Source organism: Eucyclogobius newberryi, unplaced genomic scaffold (assembly GCF_026437365.1).
Source record: "Eucyclogobius newberryi isolate DKJ021-1_F unplaced genomic scaffold, fEucNew1.0.hap1 SCAF_170, whole genome shotgun sequence".
Taxonomy (NCBI): Eukaryota; Metazoa; Chordata; class Actinopteri; order Gobiiformes; family Gobiidae; genus Eucyclogobius; species Eucyclogobius newberryi.
Window position 1 is genome coordinate 137754 of NW_027315802.1, and position 22247 is coordinate 160000.

General features: G+C 38.9%; 1 protein-coding gene across 1 annotated transcript in view; it reads left to right on the plus strand.

The window, feature by feature from the left end:
• Positions 1-1156: 1156 nt before the first annotated feature.
• Positions 1157-22247, plus strand: part of LOC140363661 (arf-GAP with dual PH domain-containing protein 1-like) — a 34917-nt gene continuing 13826 nt past the window's right edge. Inside the window, exons 1-9 of the mRNA XM_072450265.1 lie at positions 1157-1256; positions 6249-6379; positions 6778-6869; positions 6957-7039; positions 7961-8073; positions 9205-9351; positions 11865-11948; positions 12782-12844; positions 22153-22224. Of these exons, the coding sequence (XP_072306366.1) occupies positions 1169-1256; positions 6249-6379; positions 6778-6869; positions 6957-7039; positions 7961-8073; positions 9205-9351; positions 11865-11948; positions 12782-12844; positions 22153-22224 (873 nt within the window). The 5' untranslated portion in view covers positions 1157-1168. The remainder of the gene's footprint in view (positions 1257-6248; positions 6380-6777; positions 6870-6956; positions 7040-7960; positions 8074-9204; positions 9352-11864; positions 11949-12781; positions 12845-22152; positions 22225-22247) is intronic.

Consider the following 22247-nt stretch of genomic DNA (forward strand, 5'->3'; position numbering starts at 1 on the left):
TTATGTTATAGTTATGTTATAGTTATGGTTATAGTTATAGTTATAGTTATGTTATAGTTATAGTTATGGTTATGGTTATGGTTATGTTATAGTTATGTTATAGTTATAGTTATAGTTATAGTTATGTTATAGTTATTGTTATAGTTATAGTTATGTTATAGTTATAGTTATGTTATAGTTATAGTTATGGTTATGGTTATGTTATAGTTATGTTATAGTTATGGTTATAGTTATAGTTATGTTATAGTTATGTTATAGTTATAGTTATAGTTATGTTATAGTTATGGTTATAGTTATGTTATAGTTATAGTTATGTTATAGTTATAGTTATAGTTATGGTTATGGTTATGGTTATGGTTATGTTATAGTTATGGTTATAGTTATAGTTATGTTATAGTTATGGTTATAGTTATAGTTATAGTTATGTTATAGTTATGTTATAGTTATAGTTATGTTATAGTTATAGTTATGTTATAGTTATGTTATAGTTATGTTATAGTTATGGTTATAGTTATAGTTATAGTTATGTTATAGTTATAGTTATGGTTATAGTTATGTTATAGTTATGGTTATAGTTATAGTTATGTTATAGTTATGTTATAGTTGTTATAGTTATGGTTCTAGTTCTAGTTCTAGTTATGTTATAGTTATGTTATAGTTATAGTTATGTTATAGTTATAGTTATGTTATAGTTATGTTATAGTTATGTTATAGTTATAGTTATGTTATAGTTATAGTTATGTTATAGTTATGTTATAGTTATGTTATAGTTATAGTTATGTTATAGTTATAGTTATGTTATAGTTATGTTATAGTTATGGTTATGGTTATGGTTATGGTTATGTTATAGTTATGTTATAGTTATAGTTATGTTATAGTTATGTTATAGTTATGTTATAGTTATGTTATAGTTATGTTATAGTTATGTTATAGTTATAGTTAGGACATGTTATATAGGGGGAAAGCGCATAATGTCTCCTTTAATGTGAAGGAGGAAGAGAAAGGTGCGCGCGCATGTTTGGACATGTCCTCTTCCCGTACGCGGAGGGATACGCCTTTCTCCTCTGTCTGCACCTGGAGCCTGTAAGTCACTTTACGCTGGACACTTCCTCACTCCAGGACACTCCAGGACACTCCAGGACACTCCAGGACACTCCAGGACAGGACGATGTCTGCGAACACCAGATCTACGCGCGTTCTGAAGGAAATCCTGCAGAAGCCGGGGAATGACGTGTGCGCGGACTGCGGCGCGCCAGGTGAGACGGAACCGCGAGGATCTGTGCGTCAAAGTGCACGTTTCAGGCCCGGCAGCGCGGATTGACCCGGACCAGACGCTCAAACGTGTACATCACGCTTAATCTGGGCAATTCCTCTCAAATCGAAGGCTTAAAGTCATAATATGCGTAGCTTTTGCTGTTACTGCGTTATTAGCGGAGGTGCAGGTGTGGGCGGGGCTTGTGGGAAACGCCACAGGTAATAAGATTTAAGGGAATAAATCAAAGCGTTTATTGTTCTGTTGTTCTGCAGCTGCCGTGAAGCTTGAACCCCGGGGCCACAGAAAAACTAATGTGGAGGAAAATTACCTAGTTTTTTGTTTCCAGGAAGTAGGAAAGTCTTGACTTTAGGCTGTAACTGGGAAAGAAGGAAACGGCTCAGTGTTTAGTGGTTGGAATGGACATTTTCTCACATTGATTGATGTTGATTTTCGATTTAATTTAATTTTGTGTATTCAAAATAACTTTCAATATTACATTTCCTGAAAATAAACAAGACAGATATAAAATCCTCAGTCATTTAACACAAAAATATGCCAAATTTGTCCCTCTGAAGTCTCTCAAATGAACCGCCAGAGGACTAAACGTGGACTAAATCATGCTACAGTTGGACCACAAAAGTAACTAAGACCAAACGATTATGCAAATCTAATTGTTGAATATACTTTTTGCATTATGGTGATAACAATATTCAGATGATATTTTCTCAGTGCTAAAATGTGTCTGTAACGTCTTGTTTGAGGTTTAAGGGTCGACGAGACACTTGTGTTGATTTTATTTTCTCTCAGCTCTTTTTACAGTCATTATTATAGTTTTAATTATAGACTATAAACTTTACTATAGATATTCTTGATATTCTGCTTTTCATTTCTCCAAAACAACAACTGTGATTCGCATCATTAAAGAAAAGGCTGGTTTCTTTTTGAACATGTAACTACAATTAAAGGATTATATTTCCTGCTCCTTATTTACATCATTAAAGAGCCCAAACCTTACCAGACCACCAACATTTTTTATAGTATATCCCTTATGAATCTTTAACCAAATCACTTAAACTATTACAATAAAGTTCCAGTATTTTGTTTTTGACCACACTACAACGTTCGTTCAAAGGATTCCATAACATAACTCCATGTAGTGCTGGGTGATAATGAAAAATGTTCTTTTTTAGCTTCAAAATAACATTATTCAGACACTATTATGTCAATGCAACAGAAATGTGCATATTTTCCAAGCAACATTCACGATGTTATCTAAATGTCAGTGTACAAATCCAGAAACGCACCTGCAGTCGTCATAAAACGGCCTGAATATAGCGTATATAGTTATTAATTAGTATTGCACGGGTTCAGGAAAGACTCCGTTTGACTTTTCGTATAATTAAGTCAAGTCCTAAACTGTCTGGAGTCAAAAGCTCTTCATGTCAAATCTGTATCCAAAGTTTTCTGAAAATTCCTGAGCACAACCACAACTACAACTCTGCAGCTTCATTCTCCCAAGTCAAAGGCAAAAATGTGACATGTTCCGGCTTGTTCTCTGCTCGCACTGTCCCACTGCGTTTTACAGAATGGAGCTGTATTTAGCTGAAACGGCAGCTCTTAAGACACGATCAGATGCAAGTGTTGTCCTCCTGCTGCAGGGACTCACCTTCTGACCAAGTTTGGATTTAGTCCTGGTTTAGTTCTGGAAAATAACAGCTTTGTGGAGGTTTAGAGGTCTTAGTTCCTAGTACATTTGTCCATGTTCTAGTCGAGTACATTTGTCCATGTTTTAGTCGAGTACATTTGTCCATGTTCTAGTCGAGTACATTTGTCCATGTTCTAGTCGAGTACATTTGTCCATGTTTTAGTCGAGTACATTTGTCCATGTTTTAGTCGAGTACATTTGTCCATGTTCTAGTCGAGTACATTTGTCCATGTTTTAGTTTAGTACATTTGTCCACGTTTTGTCTGACAAAAATCGCAATTAGCCGAATAAAACCCTTTTGCATTTACTTAATAAACTCTCAACAGCTCAAATATTATTGTACTGCAAAAATACTTTTACCATATTTTCCGGACTATAAGCCGCATTAAGCGAAACAAAACGTGTACCACACAAAATCGATTTGAGGTCAGTGAGCACAACCAGAATGGATCCATTCATTTGGCGCACTGTCGTTTTGTAGAAAATTAAAGGTTTTTTAAGTGCGTCTTGTAGTGTGGAAAATACGGTACGACATTATTGTAATGTGGTCAATTCTGAGCCCCAAAACTGTTGTTCCATCTTTTATTTATTGAACAATAATTGGATGTTATAATCATCCTGACAGAACTACTTGCATTTACTATTGTGTATATTATTTTAGAAGCAAAATCCAGTCCACAAAAACATCTTTAGAAGGATGAAAATATGAACTACTGAAGAATTAGAACTAAGAAGAATCTGGTGTATTTGAGTGGAAACTACAGAGCAAACAGCTTTAAGACGGAGCTCATGGGACATTTAGTTCTCAAAGAGGACTTCATACATATTTTCTGTCACTGCACTCTTCACTCTGAAGAGCAATAGTCAAAGTATTTCCTGTATATCAGCTCTGACTTGATCTTCTTATAAGCTTTTTACCGCACAAACCTCAGGACTAAAGCTGAAGGTTTAATTTAGGGCTGCAACGTTTACCATAATTACGTCTAATCTTGTGACTGGGAATTAATCAAGATTATTAGGTTAACTGATAATTGTTTTATTCAGGTCACAACAGAATCGTAAGAACCAAAAAAATAATAATTGTGACAGTTTTAGAAGCAAAATGCAGTATTTTTTGTTCAATAAAACTTGCCTCAATGTAAATAACAGTTTTTATCAGGCTGTTTTTGTCACATTTATTTAATCTTTCAGAATGTTTTTTTTTTTTTGTAAAGCCGCTCACAAACTGAATGAAAGAAAAAGAAAGCTTTCACTGTTGCTTAGTCATAATCGTGAATAATCCTGAAATTGTGATGTTTTTTTCTCACAATAATCATAACGCTAAAATCTGATACTGTGTCGTCCCTTCTTGTGACTAGTCGATATAAAAAACATAATTATAGTTGTATTTTTCATGATTTTAATCATTATCTGGACTAAAACATACAAAAGACCTTTTTTATGACAAAGACAGCAGAATTATTAAATCAAAATGTCAAAAAAGACTAAACAGTTTGTTATTATCACCAATAATACACTTTAATCGTACATATTGTCTATCTAGAACAGGGGTGGGCAAACTACGGCCCGCGGGCCACATCCGGCCCGCAAGGCCTTTCAATCCGGCCCCCCAAGATTGTCCAAGTAATATTTAAATATTTGTTCCTTTTTTGCCCTCAGGCATCTGTCTGCACTTGTATCCTTAATAAATATGACGTGAAATGAATTAAATGATAGATTCAATAACCTATATTTGATTTTTTTTTTTTCACACCAATGATGGTGGGCCAACCGCTACTTGCCTGGATTCGAATATGGCCCTCGGAGGAAAGTAATTGCCCACCCCTGATCTAGAAGCCTTCAGTCGCCATATTTCAACCTTTATTTGGTCAAAATGTATTTAAAAAGTCTTAATGCACAATGGCAATAATCGTTTGACACTTAATTGATGCTAAAAAACTAAGTTGAATTGGAAATAACATAAATTGGGTTTTTCCGTTCACAATTTTGGCCTTGATTTGATTTCATACTTTTACATTGTGTCATTGTTGCACTGTTTATGGCAAATACAGTTTCACATTGGATGAAACTCACCAGCGTTCAAGCCCTTTCCAAATGTAAATGGACAAACACAATCTCAGTTTCTCGATGTAAAGTTGTGTTTCTGCAGCTGTGTGGCTCAGACCAAAGGCTGGCACTTATTTCATGATGACTTATCCTTAAACAAGATAATATTATGGGTGGTTCCCGGTTGTGTTTATTTGGAACAATTGAAGAGTGTATTTTTCCTCACCAAAAGTAGATTGATAAAAGTCCCTTATTAGTCACAAACTACTGCCTGTGACGTCAGTGTAATTAGAATAAAACATCATTGTTCATTGTCCTAAAGGGAAATGTAGCTTTCTTTTAACAAACGTCTTCTATGTAAAATGTGACTCAAAGTTTTCAAAAGTATAAAAGAAAATCTGAAAATATCACAATAATCGATAATATTGGAACTACTTAATGCAACTGACACTGAAACCTTAAAGCAGGAGAATTCCCCCAAAAACCTTTTCTAAAAATTTGTCTAAATGTATTTTTGCATGTATAAAACCTGTAACATGCAGTAGATACAAACGTACTGTCTGCACAGGAAGAGGACTGTGTTCTTAATCATCATGAGCTGGAGTAAATACAGAGCACAATGCGTAGTGTCTATAATGAGTTATAAAAGTCACTTATTTGACTCTTTACAGCTCAAATCTTTACATTCATATTATTTATTGATACATTTTAATTGAATACAATAAATAACTGTGAGGTGTGAGGTGTAGAATGTGATCTTTGGATGTGAAGAGAACAGCACTGACTTTGAGGTCATTTTTATCTTACAATCCCATCGTGTCAACACAGAGACAGGAAAAAAGGCTCCTGTGGAACAAAACACAGAGACTTTATACATTTAATCATTTCATGCCTTTTAATGACTTTAAAGAACTGGTCATGGACGACCCTCAGTGCAGATGCACTTGTTTTATATAATTGTATCTCAGATTGTATGTATAAATGTGTTTTTATGTATTGGTTCATTTGAATGATTATTTTAGTTGTGTTTCAGTGTCCTGTTTGTTTGTGGTTTATGTTGTGTTGGGTTTAACAGGGGCTCATGCAAAAAGAGAACTTTTCTCATTGGGTTTTCCCTGTATAAATAAATAAAATGAATGAATGAAGACTGTCTATAAAATGTGTATTTTGTTACATTTCTTAACCTACTTCAAATTATACAAATTGAGTCACTTCAGTCTGACAATGTGAGTTCTGTTTCAGAGCCGAGCTGGGGCTCCTGTTCTCTGGGCGTCTTCATCTGCCTGGACTGTTCTGGAGTCCACAGAAACCTGCCCGACATGAGCAAAGTCAAGTCCCTCAGTCTGTCGCACTGGGACGACCACGAGATACAGGTACAACTGGGACTGGACCAGGACTGAACCAGGACTGGACCAGGACTGGACTGAACCAGGACTGGACCAGGACTGAACCAGGACTGAACCAGGACTGAACCAGGACTGGACCAGGACTGAACCAGGACTGAACCAGGACTAAACCAGGACTGAACCAGGACTGAACCAGGACTGAACCAGGACTGAACCAGGACTGGACCAGGACTGAACCAGGACTGAACCAGGACTGGACTGAACCAGGACTGAACCAGGACTGGACCAGGACTGGACTGAACCAGGACTGAACCAGGACTGGACCAGGACTGGACCAGGACTGGACCAGAGCTAAACCAGTTTGAAACCAGAGCTAAACCGGAGCTAAATCAGGTCTTTAGTGCTGAAGTGTGTTTGTGTTCCAGTTCATGGCGGAGCACGGAAACGAGAAGATGAAGAGTAAATACGAAGCTGCTGTTCCTGTGTATTATTACAAACCCACTCACAAAGACTGTCAGTGAGTCACGTCACATCTACTGTTCATCATGACATAATCGGAGCTGTCTTGTTCAAATCTCTGGACCTTCTTGTTGTTTGTGCCGAGGGTTCTGAGGGAGCAGTGGATCAGGGCCAAGTACGAGAGGAAGGAGTTTTCAGAGCCGGGGAAACCTTTCACGTACGAGGAAGGTACGAGCCAGAGTTCTGTCTGATTCTACGCTTTAGAGCTCAATATCAGTGGATGAGATCAGGTCAATCTCACTTAAAGGTCCTTAACATCTTCATCTTTCAATAAAAGCTTAATTAACGTTTTAAACCCATTGCTGATGATTAATATTATATTAAATGTGCATCTCTTTAATGAAGTGTTGTTTTACTATGATTATTTTTGACATATTTTTGTGAGGCTGATTTGTTTCTTGCTCGCATGTTCTCCGAAGATCCAACTGCGTTAAAGCTTTTAAACGACACTATTTTTGATTCAGCCGTAGAAAATATCAGTCCGGTGTAGGAGTGTGGACTTTAAAAACACAGAGGAGCTTCCGAGTCTGGTGCTTTTAAGAAACTACGACCTGCGAATCCAGCTCTAATAATCACAATGTCCCGCAGTATTCATCAGACTTTACCGTGCACTCAATCACGGATTCGTCATGTGACTCTAGCGTCGTCCAAGTGGAAAAACGGTCTGCAAAACTCAATTTCTGTAATAAACGCTGGTAAAATCCATCTGGCACTTTATTTATGCACTTATAATCACCACACAAGTCATGGATCTCGCATTAAACAACCGACGGATTGGATTATTCAACTTTTTGCCTGTGATGGCCATCTACAGCTAAGATAAACGGCTAACGCTAGCGACTTTGCGGCGCGTTTTTGTTCATATTCTCGAGTCAACAGTTCATTTAAACAGGTCTTCTGCTTTCATTCAGTCTTTTGTGTCCAGTTAAAAAGTCAGGACTTTCACAGTGCATTTTGGTCAAAACTGACCAGTGTTTTGTGGGACATTTTGAGTTGTTTTTTAGCCGCTGGACATTGGGACGCAGCCTCTGTTCACACACAGTCCCCAGTGGTGTGCAGAGGTCCTGATGCTTCTGGTGTTTCCTTCAGGAGTGAGAGAGGGAATGCTGATGAAGCGCGGGCGAGACAACGGACAGTTCCTCAGCCGGAGGTTCGTGCTGTCGGAGCGAGAGGGCACTCTGAAGTACTTCACCAAATACGACGTAAGCAGCACTTTTACCACAAACACTTTAATGTAGAGATGAACCAGTGAAGAGCAAGCACTTTGACAGAGTTGACTGAAAACCGAAAATATGAATACTTACAGTCTCAGTAACTGCATTCTGCTCGTGTTTAGAGTACTGTTACTTTGCAAGAGGAAGCGTCATGGTGTTTGCACACAATTTAAGCTTCAGACGTCATAGAATTAGTGAGAAAAATAGAAAACACAGCTCTTATTGTGAGGTCATTTGTGATAAAGGTTCTCTTATCTTAAATACCGTATTTTCTGGACTATAAGTCGCACCTTTTTTCATAGTTTTTGCCGGGATGTGACTTATACTTACATTTATACTTATATACTTACACTCCGGAGCGACTTATATGTGATATTGTTTGTTATTTTCACACTTGCAACAGCATTTCTTGGCTGGTGCGTCTTATAGTCCGGAAAATACAATAAATGCATACAATTATGTGTTTTTCTTTCATTCCTTAAACGACTTTAAATTCTGCATAAGTAAAATGATAAACGTAAATTCTGAGTTCTGTGATTGTGAGCTAAAGATTGAGCTCATGTAAAACAGGGCGTGTCTGCACTTTGGACTGAACAGTTATTTGGCGTCTGTGCAGTGCAGCCGTGAGGAGATAAAACACGCCCAGTGGAATGTAAGGCCTGTAACAATAACCACATTCAAACTATTAGTGTTCAAACTTAGTGCTGCGATACGTAAGAAGTAACTGCAGTATTTCAAGTTACCTGTGACTTGCTGTGGGACTATACAGTGCTGTACTTCAGTCCTACTTTGGATTCTAAAGAGCCGTTGTGTGTCACTTCAGAATCAAGGTCAAGGTGCCTTTTTATTTACACTCCACCACACTGCGTTTGTTTTACAATATCCAAAGTTTGAGCCTCTACTCCGGACATGCCATGCTTTCTGTGGACTGTGGTCTGACGTTTTCCCCTTTGCACGTGGCCACATGGGTCCTCATACCCCCATGTCCCACCCACAGAACTGGTTCAACACTGGGCTAACTGAAAACTGATGTGTGACGTCACAATTCCGCTGTGTATTGAGAAGGTCCCAGTTGAGAGGTAAATGTAGCAGTGGAAACATGTCTTTTCTGTGTCTCAGGCCAAAGAGCCCAAAGCAGTGATCAAAGTGGACACGGTCAACGCCACGTTTCAGCCGGAGAAGATGGGGACCCCCAACGGACTCCAGATCACATACCTCAAGGACTACAGCACCAGGAACATCTTTGTGTACTCCGACAATGGCAAGGTACAAATCTACTCTTTATTTCAGATTTAAGATTGTGTTGAGAATTCACTGCTGGAAGAGGACACCCACATGTGTCTCTGAAGGACATTTGATGTAGAATAGACTTTTCTAAGCTTCTAACCCTGTCACAACTTGTTCTCTCAGAATGATCTTATTCAAAGTTGCATTTAGATGGAGTCATCCAGGTTTGAGTACCGTATTTTCCAGACTATAAGTCGCTCAGGATTGTAAGTCACACCAGCCAAAAAATGCATAACAGAGAAGAAAAAAATACATATATAAGTCGCACTGGTGTATAAGTCGCATTTTTGGGGGGAAATGTATTTGATAAAATCCAAGACCAAGAACAGAAATTTGATCTTGAAACGCAATTTAAAATAATAACAATTAGAGAACATGGTGAATAGGTGTACGTATGCTAATGATATCACATATAAGTCGTTGGCCAAAACTATGAAAAAATGACTTATTGTCTGGAAAATACGGTAATCCTTTATTGTTCTGCATTGGAGGCTTGAGTGCTCAAAAATGTCTGTTCAATGGACATCTCTATAAACCTCAATAATATCAATAATACACTTTATTTGTAAGTATTCTCTCTCTAGAAGCCTTCAGTCATCAAATGTCAACCTTTATTTAATTGTAAATGTATTCAAAATATCAAAATGTTAAATAGAATGAATCATTTTGAAAAAAAAAAAGCTACTAAAATAATAGTTAGTTGCAGCGCTGATCGTTGGCAATTTGAGTTTAGCTTTAGTCGGTTGAAAAGTACAACTATATATTTTGAGGAGTGAATGATTACTCCAGAAAGACTGATGCATTATGGTCATTTTGACAGACAGAGTTGAGGCTGTTTTGCAGTGGGCCGGTCTCAGGACATTCTCTCCATGAGTTTTCATATTTCAGAACAATCCAAAGAACCGTGGCATTTTAAACTCTTCATTTGTCAAACGATCAAACATCTGACAGAAGAATTAACAATACTTTGTGCCGAGAGGCGGATAACGACTCCAAACAATCGGACCTGGAAAACTGCAATGAAGACAACAAAACAGCATGAAATAAGTCATTTTGAGAGTGAAATGACTAAATCAGCAGTTACACCAGCACATGATTTGCACATACAAGAAAAATGTCCAAATGATTGTGCTGGAGAGAGTGAACATGATGCAAAACAGAAAATATCGCATTAAACGTTTGTGTGAATTAACGTCAGATTTAATTGTTTTTGAAAAGAATCAAGTATGAAAATGGACTGAAAAGCAGAGGTTAAATAGTCCCAGAGGTCGGCCCTGTGTACTCGAGTGTTCTTTGGTTACTTTTTCTCATTGAAAAGAAGAGAAAAAGAGACCAAATGAAGAGAGATGTAAACTTAATTATCAAAATGTCTTCTGTTTTCTGAACAATGAAAAATCTTCGAGATATCTTTGTGTTGATCAAATATGGTTCAGATTAGGGCTGGCCCATATCCATATTTTTGTAGTATCACAATAACTACATATTCAGACAATATTATGTCTTTAAACATATTAGATTGGGTTTAATTATCAGACAAATGTGAAAAGTGTAAAGTGGATCAGAAAAGTGCAGAAACATCCCCATGTTTAACACCCCTGATCTAATGTAATGAGGGAACTACACAGACCATGATCCTTTGGCCTATGACCGTAATGAGAGCACTAAAGGTTCAGGGCTATAATGGAGGACAAAGAAGCATTTCTCATTTAAGTAAAAGTATTGAAGGACTTCCGGTATAATCCCTCGTCCAGCAGTAGAAAAAGGTTCAGTTGTAGTTGTGTTTTTAACAACTCTCATCCACGAGTCACCTGAGGAGCATGAGAATGGCCGGGGCATCTCCACCTTCTTTAAACAGAAATGTAGGTTTAAGGTACAACCAACCGGTCGTATATAATAGTGTGATGAAACCTTGGAGCGGTAGACGCCCAGGGAATTCTGGTGCTCATCAGGTCGTCAGTGAGGAGGGAGCAAATGTGGGGTCACAGTAGGATGTAGATTGTCCATTACAGGCTGTGAAGATACAAAGAAGAGCTCCCTTTATCAAGAGGCAGACTCAGAGCTGTAAATGTGTGAGTTCCCAGACTCGATCCGCAGATTGAGAATAAGTCTTGGATGAGAGTCAAAGCTTTTTGTTTTTCTAAAAAAAAAAAAACTGTCCAAACTGAATATTTTTCTACTATTAAAGTACATGTTTAAAAATGAACTTTGAAGTATTTACGATGGATTCTGAAAACTATTAAAGAGTTAAATGTGAAGCTCCTGATAAAGAATTGTGCTGTTTTTTTCTTTTATTCTGTAATTTTCTTTGCTGAAACAATGAACGGAAAACTATTGGAAAACTCTCCAATTTAAGTACAGTATATTCTTATCAGAAACAAGGATTATATAACCCCGGCGTCTTAAGAAGGCTATTTCACACTTTTCAGACTCCAGTCATTTGCTCCTCTTCTCTTTTCTTTCATTCATTTTCTGTTTTTGACGCTGTTTTTCAGGAAATTGTTGACTGGTACAACTCGATTCGTGCCGTGCAGCTCCATTATCTCAAAGTGGCTTTTCCTGGAGCCACAGACGCAGAGGTGAGCTGCAGGAAAACAGAATACACCAGCACTGTCCATTTACTGTCCATTTACTGTCCATTTACTGTCCATTTACTGTCCATTGACTGTCCATTGACTGTCCATTGACTGTCCATTGACTGTCCATTGACTGTCCATTTACTGTCCATTTACTGTCCATTGACTGTCCTTCGTACCAAGTTAAATGATTCCAGATACAAGCCTGACAACATCAAAATATGTTTGTGATGCGTTTAACCAACACTTTGCTGATGCTGCTCTGACTGTTGCCCCAAAACATGAGAAAAGACCTGACACACACACACACACACACACAGACACACAGACACACACACACACAGACACACAGACACACAGACACAGACACAGACACACACACACACACACAGACACACAGACACACACACACACAGACACACAGACACACAGACACAGACACAGACACACACACACACACACACAGACACACACACACACAGACACACAGACACAGACACACACACACACACACACAGACACACACACACACAGACACACAGACACAGACACACACACACACACACACACACAGACACACAGACACACAGACACACACACACACACACACACAGACACAGACACACACACACACACACACAGACACACAGACACACAGACACACAGACACACACACACACACACAGACACACAGACACACAGACACACAGACACACAGACACACACACACACACACAGACACAGACACAGACACAGACACAGACACAGACACAGACACAGACACAGACACAGACACAGACACAGACACAAGTTCAAGTTGTGTCATATCTTTTCAGCTGGTGCCAAAACTGACGAGAAACTTCCGGAAGGAGGGATACATGGAGAAGACTGGGCCTAGGGTGAGTGCTCTGGGAGGGACACATGGAGAAGACTGGGCCTAGGGTGAGTGCTCTGGGAGGGATACATGGAGAAGACTGGGCCTAGGGTGAGTGCTCTGGGAGGGACACATGGAGAAGACTGGGCCTAGGGTGAGTGCTCTGGGAGGGATACATGGAGAAGACTGGACCCAGGGTGAGTGCTCTGGGAGGGACACATGGAGAAGACTGGACCCAGGGTGAGTGCTCTAGGAGGGATACATGGAGAAGATGGCGTATTCCCCGGAAAAAAAGCAAGTGGAGAACAAATAAGAGGAGCGAGACAAAAAGGTTTAAAAAGGTGGAGTAGAGTCCAGGATAAAGAGTGTATGAATCACTGGCCCTTGTTCCAGGGCACCTTATCTCATTGCCCTTGTGCCCTTCTCCTGTCCTGCCCTCCTTGACCTCTGCGACCTCGACACGCTGGAGAAGGAACCATTTTGACCTGGTTTTGTCTTTCTTCAAGTGTTCTTAGAGTGACGGCACTAGATCTCTGGAGGCAGCCGCACAAACGTGAATCATTATAATATTTCACTATAATGTTGTAAACTACAGGGCGAGCAGCTTTTACAAAGAGTAAGAGGATATTTTGTTGTATATGTGGAGAAAATGATGACACTTCAATAATTGCAGTCTTTGCTAACATCTCTCATTCAGATTGTGATTTGGATTTGATTGCAGTTGTAAAGAGAGGAAAGAGCGAGGCAGCAGGAGGAGAGCGTGATAACCCTTCCCTCGTCTCACTAACGACTGATATAATAGTAATATAATAAGTGAGCTCATGATAAGCTATTTAGTTGTTTGACACTATTTTGATCAGTTGTATTCAATGCTAGTGGTTTTCTTTCTTCAGTAATAAAAGCCCTGTTAAACACTGATAATAAGAAAATAATTAATAATAATCCCTGGTCAGAGTTGAGCGGGGCAGCACTTGAATACATTTACTCAGCTACAATTCACCTTTTCAACAGCAACAAAGTACATCTTGGTGTAACTTTTTGACATTATACTTTTACTCCTACTTGAGTATTATTTAATTTGACATAACGGTCTCTTACTTGAGCTAAAGTCCTGGTTCCGCTTCTCACTGTGACTAAATGTATTCATGTTGACTATGAAATCATTTGAACGTTTGTGTTTCTTGCATCGCTCCGTCAGATATAGTCCAATAAGATTTTGTGCAATATTTAATGTCTTGTCCTTCCAATTACATTAAGTTTAAATTTTGAATCAGATGTTACTTTCAAACAGTTACTCTTTAAGGTACTCTCACTTTTACTTGAGTCGTTTTTGGAGCATTACTTTGTAGTGAGTAAAATTGTTGCCGTCTTTTCTCAAATGTCTAATGTAATCTTTAAATAGAATCCTACTACCAGTATTTAAACAATTGCAAATCTAGCAGCGTTGCAAGAAAAATCACATTTAAATGTATTTCCAAAATTCATCAGCCCTAAATGAATTAAAATGTGATTTAAAATAACTAAGATGCTATTTTTAACTTAAAAAAAACCCTGGCACCTTCTTCACAAAGTTCTGCGACTTCTGTTTGAACTCTGCATTTGGCTGATAAAAAATTCAAGTGTATCGACTGCAACGCAATCTGGTTTTTAAAGTATTGATGGTGGAAAACCCAACGCTGCACTTTTACTTGACTCTTCCTGCACGCGCCCCTCGATCTTTGTGAGGTCATTCAGGACGGCCGCGGTGTGGGACGTCCGAGCTGAATCCCCTCCAATAAATAACTGTATTTCTGTATATAAATATTGCTTTTAGACTTTTCAAACTGGAGGCGTGTTGCTGAGATCTGGAATCATGTTGGCGTTAGTAAGAGCCTTCAGCACTAGAGGATGTGTAACTCGATTTTAAGCCTGCTTTGCCTCTCCAGAGTTCAGAATCACATTGACCCTCAAATTGTGAGGTTCCAATAACTTTAGAGCAGCCAATCAGAGCAGCTGGTAGTGAAGGCTCTGTTGCCTAGTGACGACTTTATAAATGCTACAAACCAAACCAGCACTGTTTGGACAGAGGGTTTCCTTCTTCATCTGCGTCAGTAACGGCTCCTCCAGTGAACACAGCGCTGTCCTCATGTCTGTGCCTTATCGCTTATCCACAGGTTCAGACCCTCCAGTGTTTGGCCTATTACAATGTGAATGTGAGAGAATATATTCAGTCTGATGTAAAATAGTTTAAATCATGATTTAGTCCTGGTTTAATTTCGGTTTAGTCTTGGTTTAGTCCTGGTTTAGTCCTGGTTTAGTCCCGGTTTAGGCCTGGTTTAGGCCTGGTTTAGTCTTGGTTAAGGCCTGGTTTAGTCCTGGTTTAGTCCCGGTTTAGGCCTGGTTTAGTCTTGGTTTAGTCTTGGTTTAGTCCTGGTTTAGTCCTGGTTTAGTCCCGGTTTAGGCCTGGTTTAGTCTTGGTTTAGTCTTGGTTTAGTCCTGGTTTAGTCCTGGTTTAGTCTTGGTTAAGGCCTGGTTTAGTCCTGGTTTAGTCCTGGTTTAGTCCTGGTTTAGTCCTGGTTCATTCCTGGTTTAGTCTTGTTTTAGTCTTGGTTTAGTCTTGGTTTAGTCCTGGTTTAGTCCTGGTTTAGTCCTGGTTTATTCCTGGTTCAGTCCTGGTTTAGGCCTGGTTTAGTCTTGGTTTAGTCTTGGTTTAGTCCTGGTTTAGTCCTGGTTCAGTCCAGGTTTAGTCCTGGTTCAGTCCTGGTTTAGGCCTGGTTTAGTCTTGGTTTAGTCTTGGTTTAGTCCTGGTTTAGTCCTGGTTCAGTCCAGGTTTAGTCCTGGTTCAGTCCTGGTTTAGGCCTGGTTTAGTCTTGGTTTAGTCTTGGTTTAGACCTGGTTTAGTCCTGGTTCAGTCCAGGTTTAGTCCTGGTTTATTCCTGGTTCAGTCCTGGTTTAGGCCTGGTTTAGTCCTGGTTTAGTCCTGGTTTAGGCTGAATCACTGCTGGAGACCTGAAAGTCTGCTCATGGGGTTAAAGCACCAGTTTAATGAACGTTCTGTTTCGTATGTTCTGTAATTCTGTGTTTTCATGAGCTTTCTATAATACAAATACAAATACAAATACCAGTCACTTTCTATAATACAAATACAAATACAATTAAAGCCGCAAGCGGCATCCAACGGCCCTCGCGGGCCGCCGGCCTTCCGACTCTGCGCTTTCGACTTGATAAAGATGGCGCCCTTATTGTGTGTTGAATAAAAAAAGAACTTGACAGACGGCGACACATTGGACATGGCCAATCCAGTGCAAATGAACACAAGTGTCAGTCAAATTTGCTGCTCCGCCGCACAGAGACCGTAGCACTTGGAATAAAAATATGGATAACTTTTGATGCCGCGCTTGTGTAGATGATATTTCCCAAAGTAAAGCTTGATCGAGCTATTGCCCACGGAGGAGTTTGTTAAAGTGTGAAGCGTAAATGTGAACATTTCAGAGATTTCGCTGTTTTCCCATTTCTGACATATATTTGCGGGTCCGCCACACAGAGACCGTAGCACTTAAAATCAAAATATGACTGACTTTTGATGCCCCGCTTGTGTAGATGATATTCTCCAAATATGAGCTTGATCAGGCAATCGCCCTAGGAGGAGTTCGTTAAAGTGTGAAGCGTAAAAATGTGGTCATTTTAGAGATTTCGCTGTTTTCCCATTTCTGACATATATTTGCGGGTCCGCCACACAGAGACCGTAGCACTTAGAATCAAAATATGGGTAAGTTTTGATGCCCCGCTTGTGTAGATGATATTCTCCAAATATGAACTTGATCGGGCTATCGCCCTAGGAGGAGTTTGTTAAAGTGTGAAGCGTAAAAATGTGGTGATTTGAGTGATTCTACGATTTTCCCATGAGGATAACATGGGATGTTTCTGTCAACGCTACGGTTACGCCGTACAAAATATGACTTTGGCTCTCATACTTTTATGATCAGGATGGCAAATTAGAATTTTGTTCAAAATATCATGTCATTTGGAAAAACTCTATTGTTTATAGGCCACTCTGAAGGCCAAATAGTCAGAATTCTGGGAAACGTTTGCGGCTCCGTCGCACAGAGACCGTAAAAGTTATCCTTAAAATTTGGATAACTTTAGATACACCACTTGTCTAGAGGACGTACACCGATTTTGAGGTCGGTGGGCAAAACGCACTAGGAGGACTTCGTTAAAGTGTAAAACATAAAAATGTGGTAATTTGAGAGATTTTGTGGTTTTCCCATAGGGATAACATGGGAGGTTTCTGTCATCGCTACGACTACGCCGTAAAAAATTAGGCATTTTTGTGATTGGCTTTTGTGATTGGGACGGCAAAATAGAATTTTGGGTAAAGTTTAGACAATTTTGGTAAAACTAATTTTTGACCTTCAATGTTAATTTAAAGGTCACTCCGTAGGGGGCGCTATCGCGGCCATTTCAATTTTGTCAGGCTAAACTGGTCCAAACTAGAAAGTTTAACAACTGATTCAAATTTGGTCCTAATCGGACTGGTTTTGATCAAATGGGAGCAATTTTTAGATCTGCAATATTCCAAAATAAGTTGTCCAACTTTGCGGCTGCGCCGCACACAGACCGTAAAAGGTATCTCAAAAAATTGGATAACTTTAGATGCCCCACTTGTCCAGAGGACGTCCGCCGATTTTGAAGTCGGTGGGCTAAACGCCCTAGGAGGAGTTTGTCAAAGTTTGACGTGAACAAAATGGCTAACACAGCGTGTTTTCATTTTCAAAGGAAGATGGCGGCCATAGGGTAAGTCTGGGGGCGTGGCCACAATAATATTTTTTTTTTGTCCTCACGAGAGGAATGCGTGTCCCGAATTTCGTAGCTTTACGACAAAGTTGACCTCGGGGCGTCTCCCATAGGCGCAATGTATTTTGACTTTTGTCGGTGGCGCTGTCGCGCCATTTTTTAACGAAAAAAAAAATGGCCCAGAAAAAACAAAATTTTTCGCCGATTCTGAATTTTGGGCAAAGTTTGGTGAGTTTTTGAGCATGTTCAGGGGGTCAAATTAGAGCTCAAAGCGCTGAAGAAGAACAAGAAAAATAATAAAAAATATAGCCGCAAGCGGCAATGATCGGCCCTCGCCACGCCGCCGCCACGCCGCAAGAGGAGGGGGCGCTAACGCGCCCCAATTGTCCTTTTATTACGCCTACTGCTGAATCTGTGAAGCTGTCACATCTTCTCACTTTGTTTTACCATCAAAAAGCAATTTTATTTTGAATTCTTGGCAAAATGTGCGGCTTTGCCGCACAGACACCGTGACTCTTTGAATAAAAATGTGGATAACTTTTGATGGTCCACCCCTGAAGATGAGCCTCACCAAATTTCAGGTTAATAGGGCTAAAGCCCTGGGAGGAGTTTGTGAAAGTCTAAAGTGTAAACATGTTCTGGCGATTTCCCCATTGGAATAACAAGGGAGGTTTTGGTCATTGCTACGGCAACGCCATAACAATTATGACATGGGTCTCATTGACTTTTTTGATGGGGAGGCCAAAATTGAGTTGTGTGTCAAATTTCATAAAATTTCGCAAAACTAAACATTTAACCTCCATATAAAATCTGTAGGGGGCGCTGTGGCTCCAAATTAATTTATTTCACTTCAAGTAGGTTTAGGGCAAAGAGTTTAACAACTGATTCTAATTTGACGCAATTCGGACTTTATCTGCGCAAACGGCAGAAATTTTAAATATGGGAGATTTCTGAAATTCTAGCTACAGTTTGCGGCTTCGCCGCACAGAGACCGTGAGAGGTATCAATGTAATTTGGATAACTTTTGATGTCCCACTCCTCAGTAGCATTTTCACCGAATTTCAGCTTTTTAGGGCCAACGCCCTGGGAGGAGTTCGTAAAAGTACGACGTTTGGAAAAACTCCGAAGTCATGTTTAGCCATTTTTGAAGCAATATGGCCGACATTTGGTTGGGCGGACGGCGTTGCCGTAATAATATTTTTTACTTCTCTTGTCACCATCTACCTCTGCGCCAAATTTCATGATTCTACGATCAGATTTTTTTTGGGTCATTTCCAATCTCTCAATGCATTTTTGGTACATTTGGGGGCGCTGACGCGCCAATTTTTTTTATTTTAGAAAAGGGAAATAGCCAGAATGTAGAGAGGCACGATTTTTAGAGGTGTGCAAATTTTTGTGACTTTTCGTCAATGTTCACTGGGTGAAAAATAGGGGGGTTGGTCCCGAGAAGAAGAAAGAAAGAATAATATTCCGATGCGAAAACAATGTTTCCCATTTTTCAAATATCATAAACTATACATTTTCGGAAAGCGCTCGCGCTTTCCTACCTCATGGTGTGGGTCCCTGGTCACTGACGGGTACTTTCGATAATTTTGAGTGGGCTCCGCCCACTTTGTGTTTTTGGCCCTCTATACAGTAATAATGTTCAATTTTTGCATTACATGCTTATATGCACGGAACATGCAAGAGATGGGGAACGTATTCGTGAGCTACTTAGCGCAAATGAGTGCTTTATATGGGGATGACGACCGCTTCGCGGTCGTCATCCCAATGTAAGGTGCTCGTTTAGTGCGCACTTTTGCACGGGCTTCGCCCGTTTACAACGGTAATGTTCCATTTTCCTACTACTAATTAGTATGCACGGGGCGTGCATGAGTGAAGGAGTGCGTTAGTGAGTGTTTGGAAGTGGGCGAGCGCTTCGCGCTCGATTTCGTGCGCACTACGTGCGCACTTTCGCAGCCGTGCTTCGCACGGCCTTACGAGATTAATAGGCCTCTCGCCAGCTTGTGGCGCTCGGGCCTAATAAAAATAATAATATTTTTAGCAAAAACAATATAGCCGTTTCCACTATAACAACAAATTATACATCGCTTGAAAGCTCTAAGCCTTCCCGATGCCGCCATGGGGTGGAATCATCATTACGAGCGCTTACGCGCTCGTCACTCCCTATTCCGTCGGAATGCCCCGCCCACTCCCCATAGACTTCCATTGATTTGAGCAGATACAAGCATGGCCCATGCCTGCGGCATGGGCCATGCTTGACTTTTTCTGTCATAGCAGGAGTAAGTATGCATGATCCATGCCTTCGGCATGGGCTAGTTCACTGTACTTGCCAGGGGCGACGGGGTAACAAACATGCGGGCTGCGCCCGCATGTTTGGTCAGACAGTTGCAACGCTGCCTTCGGCAGCGTTGCGGGAGCAATAGACCCACCGCCCTGCTGGGGCTCGGGCCTAAATACCAGTCACTTTCTATAATACAAATACAAATACCAGTCACTTTCTATAATACAAATACAAATACAAATACCAGTCACTTTCTATAATACAAATACAAATACAAATACCAGTCACTTTCTATAATACAAATACAAATACCAGTCACTTTCTATAATACAAATACAAATACAAATACCAGTCACTTTCTATAATACAAATACAAATACAAATACAGGTCACTTTCTATAATACAAATACAAATACAAATACCAGTCACTTTCTATAATACAAATACAAATACCAGTCACTTTCTATAATACAAATACAAATACAAATACAAATACCAGTCACTTTCTATAATACAAATACAAATACCAGTCACTTTCTATAATACAAATACAAATACCAGTCACTTTCTATAATACAAATACAAATACCAGTCACTTTCTATAATACAAATACAAATACCAGTCACTTTCTATAATACAAATACAAATACAAATACCAGTCACTTTCTATAATACAAATACAAATACCAGTCACTTTCTATAATACAAATACAAATACCAGTCACTTTCTATAATACAAATACAAATACCAGTCACTTTCTATAATACAAATACAAATACAAATACCAGTCACTTTCTATAATACAAATACAAATACCTGTCACTTTCTATAATACAAATATAAATACCAGTCACTTTCTATAATACAAATACAAATACAAATACCAGTCACTTTCTATAATACAAATACAAATACCAGTCACTTTCTATAATACAAATACAAATACCAGTCACTTTCTATAATACAAATACAAATACCAGTCACTTTCTATAATACAAATACAAATACCAGTCACTTTCTATAATACAAATACAAATACCAGTCACTTTCTATAATACAAATACAAATACAAAAAACAGTCACGTTCTATAATACAAATACAAATACAAATACCAGTCACTTTCTATAATACAAATACAAATACCAGTCACTTTCTATAATACAAATACAAATACAAATACCAGTCACTTTCTATAATACAAATACAAATACCTGTCACTTTCTATAATACAAATATAAATACCAGTCACTTTCTATAATACAAATACAAATACAAATACCAGTCACTTTCTATAATACAAATACAAATACCAGTCACTTTCTATAATACAAATACAAATACCAGTCACTTTCTATAATACAAATACAAATACCAGTCACTTTCTATAATACAAATACAAATACCAGTCACTTTCTATAATACAAATACAAATACCAGTCACTTTCTATAATACAAATACAAATACAAAAAACAGTCACGTTCTATAATACAAATACAAATACAAAAAACAGTCACGTTCTATAATACAAATACAAATACAAAAAACAGTCACGTTCTATAATACAAATACAAATACAAAAACCAGTCACGTTCTATAATACAAATACAAATACAAAAAACAGTCACGTTCTATAATACAAATACAAATACCAGTCACTTTCTATAATACAAATACAAATACCAGTCACTTTCTATAATACAAATACAAATACAAAAACCAGTCACGTTCTATAATACAAATACAAATACAAAAAACAGTCACGTTCTATAATACAAATATAATAATACAGAGGATCAGGCTGAGCAGAAGAATAATCCGAGCTTTAAGTCTGATTTAGTCTTAGATGATTCAAAAGTCGATCTTTTCTTTGTTTACCAAGATCTGTAGTAGTCGACTCGGCCTGATATTTCATCTGTGTCATTAGTGTTTATCTGGAGCAAAAGGAATGACATGGATGAGGTGGGATTTGAGAGCAAATCATTCTTTTTTGTTTTTCATTCAATTCAATTTGTGTGAAGCCAGAACTCGCCTCACGGAACGTCTCCAAATGCTTGATTTAACCAACAATGAAACGTCAGATTAACCAACAAACGGCACAGTTAGAATGTGTCGTTTCCTACGACTTTAGAATGTGGTGTTTTTAATTCACTTCAGCTGGTTCTATTTAGTATGTTATAGTTTCAAGAGGAAGTGTCGACTGCAGGTAAAAGAATCTCTTCTTCTTTTATGTCCGTCCTGTTTGTGACGTTCTGGTGTTTGTGTCTGCAGCAAACTGAAGGTTTCAAGAAGCGCTGGTTCACTCTGGACCAGAGACGTCTCATGTACTTCAAAGATCCTCTGGTGAGTCACTCACACTGCAACTA